At 29.7% G+C, this 8,436-nt stretch overlaps 1 protein-coding gene across 1 annotated transcript in view; it reads right to left on the bottom strand.

Moving 5' to 3' along the window:
- LOC107452962 (carnitine O-acetyltransferase) overlaps window positions 1-8,436 on the bottom strand; it is a 33,997-nt gene that overhangs the window by 19,973 nt on the left and 5,588 nt on the right. Inside the window, exons 3-5 of the mRNA XM_016069598.3 lie at window positions 6,433-6,519; window positions 4,677-4,795; window positions 1,510-1,563 (exon numbers count right to left, since the gene is read on the bottom strand). Of these exons, the coding sequence (XP_015925084.1) occupies window positions 1,510-1,563; window positions 4,677-4,795; window positions 6,433-6,519 (260 nt within the window). The remainder of the gene's footprint in view (window positions 1-1,509; window positions 1,564-4,676; window positions 4,796-6,432; window positions 6,520-8,436) is intronic.

The raw sequence follows: 8,436 nt of genomic DNA, 5'->3' as shown, positions 1-8,436 counted from the left end.
GAAAATACTACGACGGATATTTGATTTGAGAAATGAAGTGTACATGTTCTAAATCGAAAAGAAACATAGATTGGCAAGTTATTATATCAATGAAGTTTGGCTAGGGAAGCTGAGCTATTTAGTTGATATTTTCGAAAAACTTAACGACTTAAATTTGAGCTTGCAGAGTGAGAATTCAACTATCATAACTACAGCCAGTAAAATTCAAGCTTTTAAGAATAAGTTTAGTCTCTGGCAAACTGAACTGAATAAAAACAACACCGACATGTTTCCTTGCTTTAACGATTTTATCAAGGAAAATAATATAGATATATTTACATTTAAAAACATCATTTCCAATCACATTGAAAAGTTAAAGAAAAATTTTCGAGAAGATTCGAGGATTTTCCTGAAAACAATCTTGGTTGAATTCGTGATCCATTTTCCTTTGACATATGCAGTTCAACGCTTCAAATTAGTGAGAAAGAGCAATTGATAGATCTGATTAGTGATTATACTCTTCGAAATCAATTTAAGATTCAGCTTTGCCAAACATTTTGGCTATCCGTGGAAAAACAATATCCCGTTTTATGCAAGAATGCCATCAGAGTGTTAATACAATTTGCATCAACGTATTTATGTGAAACTGGATTTAGCAAACTAGTTTGAATAAAAACTAAATACCACTCGCGTTTAAAACCTGAAGATGATATGTGAATTGCAATTAGCAACATACATCCAAACATCGACGAGATAATTAGAAACTTGCAGCCACATACATCTCATTAAAGGGCAATTTACTGATTTTTGTGTTATACAAAAAGTATTTTCTTAAAATTATAAATAAAATTAATATGAGTCAAATAGGATGATGTTTTTATTCGATGAAACGAAAGAAATGCTCGAAATATACATTGTATTTGTGAACATTTATCTCTAGGGGTCGCCAAAAATGTTCTCTCTACAAAAGGGGTCGTGGTCGAAAAAAGTTTGCGCACCACTGCTCTAGAGTACTAGAAATAAAATACCCTTAGGAGGGCAAGGGTTAAAAACAGTCTAAAAATTTGTTTTTCTTTTTACCCACACTAATGTTTGACAAAATAACAAAAGGGATAAGTCATAAGGTCATGTCCAAATTGATTTTATACTTCAAATATTAAGTGCATTTTTAAAGTATATTTTAAGTCATTTATTTATTATTAAGTCAGTTACAATTATTTGGGAGAAACATTTTCTAATTTACTTCCCATTTTCTCTAGTTTTGACAATGATAAAATTGCTGAGTATTAAATTTTTATGTATAAAATTATTATTAAGAATGCAAGTAAAAGGTAGCGCATAATGATTCAAATAAATATGGTGCATTTTTCTGGAAACAAATATTTTAAAACAATAATAAAAAATGTCATTAATAATCATTATTGAATAATAATTATAATTGAAGCATAGCATATACGACTAAGAAAGTTTATAATTAAAGAAGGAAGTTTAAAAAGAGGTTTTGAAATGAATTTGCAGTTGGCAACTTACTTGTCAATTAAACTTTTGAAGTCTAAAGCTCCAGCCAATAATCTTGCAGAAAACCTGAAAAAAAAGTACAAAATACAGATAAAATGAATGACATAAAAATATCCATAATTTAACTAAATATAAAGTAATAAAGGATGACCTTTTATGAAAAGTTTAGAAAGAAATGAACATCAGAAAAAATATTTCTCAGCTGAACATAATAAATGTATATTATAATTAAAAATGTAATTAAAAAGCTTCTGTTCTGTATACAGCTTACTAACATAAATCATAAGAAAAACCTTTGTATTGAAACCTGTATTTTGAAAAAGGATTTTTTTTGTTATTTTACTTATTTTTACCATAATCAAATTAACTTTATAATTTAAATATATATAATTTATAGACAATATAGAATAAATTACCAATAAAATTGCTTCTCACATAAAAAAAAATATTATTTAAGATATATTTTATAAAAAAAGATGTTAAATTTTATAAAAGAAGAGAATAATTAACCCTGGACATATAGTTAGCCAAAGAAAAAATCAAGACACCAGTTTTAAAAATATATAATTTGCTTTTAAATATAACAAAGGCAAATTGTATCAGAAAAGAATAATAAAATATACTATTTTACAATTTCAGAATAACTTTGTTTAGAATAAAAAGTATTAGTAGTTCTAGCATAATTTTATTAATGGAGTACTGAACAAATCACAACAGTTTAAGACCATTATATAAAAACTTTTTATGGCATATACGAGGCGTGTTTTTTTAAGTAAGTATCGTTTTGCTGCACCGCCGCCGCAGCGCTGCGGTCGGCGTTCTGCGCATGCGCACTGGATACCTACATCTATTGCCCACGCACTTACGCCATTGCAGTCTGATTCTTCCTTGTTTACGTTGTTTACTGAGTGTTTAAGATGCCTCCGATAATCGTAAGTCCCGCCGACTGTGAACTACGGGCTGTTATAAGATTTCTTAGTGCTAAAGGCCTAAAACCGATCGATATTCATCGTGAGATCTGTGCAGTTTATGGACAAAACATTATGAGTGATGGAATGGTAAGAAAGTGGGTGAGGGCATTTAAAGAAGGCCGCACAAATGTGCATGATGAACAACGGAGTAGACGTCCTTCAGTCGTTAATGAAAGTTTGGTGCAGGAAGTGGACAATAAGGTGAGAGAGAACAGACGCTTTACGATTTCCTCCTTGTGTTTTGACTTTCCTAATGTTTCTCGTAGTGTTTTGTATAGCATTTTGACCGAGCACTTGACTTACCGAAAATTGTGCTCACGTTGGGTACCAAAAACGTTGACGGATGTGCACAAAACCAACCGTTTAGGCAGTGCATTGACTTTCCTTGAACGGTACCACAACGACGGTGATGATTTCTTAAGCCAAATTGTTACGGGCGATGAAACATGGGTGGCCTACGTCACACCAGAATCAAAGCAACAGTTCATGGAATGGCGGCATTCAGATTCACCCAGAAAAGTAAAGTTTAAGCAAATGATTTCTGCTCGGAAAGTCATGTACACAGTTTTTTGGGACAGAAAAGGAGTATTGCTTGTGGAATTTCTGCCACGTAATGAGACAATCAATGCAGCAGCTTATTGTGAGACATTGAACAATCTGCGCCGCTCAATCCAGAACAAAAGACGTGGCAAGTTGAGGAAGGGCATCGATTTGCTGCACGACAATGCCCGTCAGCATGTGGCTAATCAGACCAAAGATCTCATCACATCTTTTCAATGGGAAACTCTAGATCATCCTGCGTACAGCCCTGATCTAGCCCCCAGTGACTACCATCTGTTCCTGCACTTGAAAAAACACCTGGGTGGTCAGCGTCTTCAAGACGATGACGAAGTCAAAACAGTTGTGATGTAGTGGTTAAGAAGTCAGGCGGCAGACTTCTATGAGGAGGGTATTCAAAAACTGGTACAACGTTATGACAAGTGCCTCAATGTTGAAGGAAATTATGTAGAAAAGTAGATAAAGGTACAGGCTTTCATGTTAAAATAAAAGTATTGAGATATCTTTGCACGTCTTCTTCTAATTTCAAAATGGTACTTACTTAAAAAACAAGCCTCGTACTATTACATTAAAAAAAAACCCAGTAAAAATGAGTTACTATTCTTTTATATAAATATTTAATCAAAATATGTAATTTCGCACATGATTTCCTTAATTGAATAATTTAAACGTAGGGTTTTAATAATCTCAAAACGAAAACCTAACAAGTATGCCGCTTAACATTTTTATAATAAAGTAATTTATTGGATCATCTCTCATAAAAATTTGATTCATCACCATAATAAAAAGTTTTATCATAAAATCAATGAATTACTAAATAGTTAAAATGCTTTAACTCTGGATAAAATGGATACGAAACTATGAAATTTAGCGATTTTACAAGCCTTATTAATTAAAAAATAAATACTGGATAAAATATCCAAATCTTTTGATTCTTCACATTAGTTATTTTAAAAACCATATGTAGAAACTATTAACCATTGTATTTGAAGAAAACATTTAAAAACCATTGTATTTGTAGAAAACTGGGACAGATGTTATAAAACACAAAAATCAGGAATATCAGGACTAAATGCTAAAAGTTAAGACAAAATATTTTTTTTATCAAGAAAACCTGGAATATTAGGACAACTATGAACATTGTTAAGCTAATCATCTTAAAATATACCATTGAATCATAAACAAAATTGTTCAATTTTTAAGCATTCACATTTTTTGTAACTGAATTATTTTTTATAGTAATTTTTTATTTATTTTTAATTAATCTTCAAATGATGTCTCTCTCTCTGTCTAGTGGCAATTTGATTTCACAGCAACCTTTAATTAAATTGTAATACAACATTTAATGGGGGTCATTTAGCTCCTGTGACCTGCTTTGTAACCTTCTCATCAGAAATTATTAAAATTAGAAAAACATATTCTTACTTTTTATTACAGATAAAATGAAGATAAATATTTAACAATTTTTAAAAAGACACTCTTTATCGGCATTTTTCCTCAACATAAAAACGATTTATTGAATGGATTTCCATCAACAAATTATCATATAAAAAAACTAGGAAGTTATTTTTACAGAAACCATGTTGCATGCATTTTAAAATGCAGTAATAAAGATATTTATATTTTTACATAAATAAGTTACATCCTTACCTTAATTGTCTTTCAACTGAATCAAATTCTTTAATTGGCATTACTAAACCGGGACTAGAATATACAACAACAGGCATTCTATATTCCATGTATGCTGTATCAAGCCACCAGTCTGACAACTGAAATATATATATATATATTTCTAATGCAGCAATTAAATATAAAGAGAATAAACAGAGAGAAAAAAAATAAAGACAATGAGAGAAACAGCTGTAGAAATAGTTTATGAATCCAAAAGGCCATTGGTCTCAAAGTAGTGGTCCACAAGAGACTCCTTTGACTCTTGACTTTCACACTTGACTTTTTTCAGATTACAGAGCTTTGATACGATACTTGAGACTTGATAGATAAACTTGAAACTATGTGGAAACAGTGCAAGTGTTTTAGGAGACAGTGAAGACCAATGGCCAGCATAAACTTAGTCATCATTTTATATCTGAGCCATTAGTTATATAAATATTAACCACTCTAAAATACTACAAATATTTTTGGCAATCTTTAATGTAAAAAAGATTTCTACAAATCGTTCATTTGCTATATTTTGTAAGTATTATAATTTTATTTATCAAGTAAGAGAAATGCATCCACTCTATTAACGGTAAAACTAACCAAGACATTACCATGAATTATTACATTATTTATGAATAATTTTTGAAGTAAGATGAGTCATGAATTATTTTTATAGTAAGTTTAGTGTAAGAACTAGTTTTGACTGCAAATTTTAGAAAATTAAACAAATCAATTTTAATTAATAACAACTTCAAATACAATAACAAAAATATTTTATTAAAAATGTATAATATTTTATTAATAAAAATTTTGATTGCTTCATATCAGCTTTAAAATATAATTGAAACTTTCATCTCTAAAATATTTCTATTATGTTCAAGCATTTTCCCAACCATTTCAACAGCATAATACAGAAAACATTACTTACAGATGTCAACATTAGGCTGTAAAAAAATATTAATTTTCTGATATTAGCATGTATGTCACCTAATATTACACCAAATGACATTTTGACAAAAAATTTCAACCTATTATACTAGGATTAAGAAAATAACCAAAATGATTAAAAGTTCTATTTATATATATATTTTTTATAAAGTGTATATGCGAGAAACATAAAAGTTTAAAATATAAACTGTTATTTATTAGTTTTCATTACTAAAATAACAATAAAATGAAGAATAAATATATTTTTATACTTAATGTTAAGCGATAAATATTATAAACTTAATTGTAACCTACTTAGATAAAAATTAATAATTGCATAACAAAATTAACAACTTATTGCTTCATATTTATTCTAGCACAGAAAACAAAATATAGCAGTCAGATATTTTGTAAATAAATATATTATATAGATTTTGTTACATGATATTATATCCCTTTTGGAAGAATACTGCAGTTTGTTTTCAATTAATATGAACTCTTGCTGAAAAAAATTTAAGACAAGCAAACATCAATATAATTATAGATGCCAAACATAAGAAAAAGTTTTAAAAAGGCTTAAAACAAGACTGAAAAGGTGTGATTCTTACTAAATTAAAAAATAATCATTTATTACTTTTGATACAAAGTTATTAAAAATAATAAATGATTTAGGTAAGAATAAAATGTTGAATGTCCAACACTAAACAGAAGTTTATTCACTTAATTCAAACGTGAAAATAAAAAGAAGTTAAATGCTTTTAAAAGAAATTATATAAAATGTAATTAAAAGTAGAAGAAATAAAAATGATTTTATAATTACCCAATTTTCTGTAGTTCTGGCCTTTTCTGACAGCTTTTCGTGCAACTTTTCACCTAAGCCCCCAGGTGCTCCAAATTCTTTCACTATCTAATGAAAGCATAAAAATTACAATTATCCATGCTAGTAAACGTGCTGTAAGCTTATCTGGCCAAATCACAGTAATATTAAAATCAAATACACCGAGTAACGCTAAATGTAACAGAAACTAAACATTTTTAACACAAAAATTATTTTTATTAACAGTTATATTTGAGTACAATTAGATATTTATAAATGGCAGATTATTGTAAGATTTTTAGTAAGTTGTGACATTTTCTATCAAATGAAGACATGATAGCAACAATGGACCAAATGCTTTTGAGTGTTAGGTTTATTACAATTTTATGGGAAAAATTAATATTAATCTTTCACATGCAATCGATTGCATACTTTAGAACATGTTTGCAACAAATAGTATAAAGGTATATGTAGCAAACAGTATTTTTTTATTTGCACATATAACTTCGCTTAGAATTCAGATGCAATCCCTTTCTCTACTCAAGGGTTATGGCTGCCCCAGCAGTATGACATGGCGTAAAAAAAGACAATGTAAAAAAGGTAAAGGTAACTGAACTATTTATACTTAAAAGAAAAGAGAAAGGAAAACAAAACATATAGAATAGCTCTCTTAAAGCTGATCATGCTTGCTATTAATAACTTAACTTTAATAGCAGACAATTTACGCAAAATAGAAAAGAAATACAAATTAAAAAAATTCTGATGTTACAACTGCTTTGGTTGTTTATGTTGTACTAGAGCTACACTAGGGTTATTGGCAACAGTCTGGGATTTATTTTTAAAGATGGCAACTAAAGGAAAAAATTAACAGTCACCACCAGTCGAAGAGCGACTAAATACAATAAATGGAAAGTAAAAAAACTGCCTGAGAATCACCAACTGATCACCTCTTTTAAATTGGAAATAGCCCATATTTACATTCTATTTACTTTTTTTAAAAATGAAATTATTAGGAATATTTTATAATAGTCTAAAAATTACTTTATTTCAGGCACGTTTCTTAAATTTTTTTATTCATTTTAGAAATGAATCATAATAACGTTTAAAATAATAATGTTCCAATGTTTGACACATTTTGAGAAATGTTTCAAAGAAAATGCCAAACATTATTAATATCATCAGCTTTTTTAAAAATTTATTTTTGAAAAAAAAAAGGCCACTGATAAAAATACTACAGCTGGCTACTGGTCATAAGCAAAACTTCCTAATTTTGCCTCATAATCAGATATCTATCTAGGGATGCATTGTCAACCACTAAAAAAGGTAGATAAACGGTGATATAAAGTTTATTCTCAACAGTGACTTAACATACGATTTAGAGAGTTTCTCCAGCGGATTAATCCAGGGGATATTTCGGGAGTCTCGAGTTTATTAGAATTTGAATAAACTGATAGACAATAAACAACGCCCGGTGGCTGAGTGGTAGTGCTTCGCGCTCCCGTGCCCCAGGTCCTGGGTTCGATCCTCGGGCCAGGCAAGGTTGACTCAGCCTTTCATCCCTTCAGTGGGTCGATAAATGAGTACCAAGCATGCTTGGGAACTAAACACTGGGAGTTCCGCGTTCGGTTGACCACCTGACCAGAACATCTGCTCCTGCACCCCAGAGCCCAAGGTCAAGAAAATTGAGATGGGCACAGTAGGCCTTGGCCCTCTATGGGCTGCCACGCCACTGAGTTTAGTTTAGATAGACAATAAACAAGAACAGGGTTTCTGTTAAATCTACAGTTTTTAAATCTAGGAATGAGGGGTGCACAACCTGAAGAAAATGAAAAAAAAAAAAAAAAAAAAAAAANAAAAAAAAAAAAAAAAAAAAAAAAAAAAAAAAAAAAAACAATAAAAGTTATTTTTCAAAAATAAAAAAATAATTTGGAAATTGGAAATTGAGCATTTAAGTTTTTGATGTACCCAATCTCAACCAATGCAGCTTTTCGATTGCTTTTTTTCAAT

This window comes from Parasteatoda tepidariorum, chromosome 8 (assembly GCF_043381705.1).
Source record: "Parasteatoda tepidariorum isolate YZ-2023 chromosome 8, CAS_Ptep_4.0, whole genome shotgun sequence".
NCBI classification, from domain to species: Eukaryota; Metazoa; Arthropoda; class Arachnida; order Araneae; family Theridiidae; genus Parasteatoda; species Parasteatoda tepidariorum.
The sequence above is the reverse complement of the archived record's forward strand: the minus strand, read 5'-3'. Positions and strand labels throughout refer to the sequence as shown.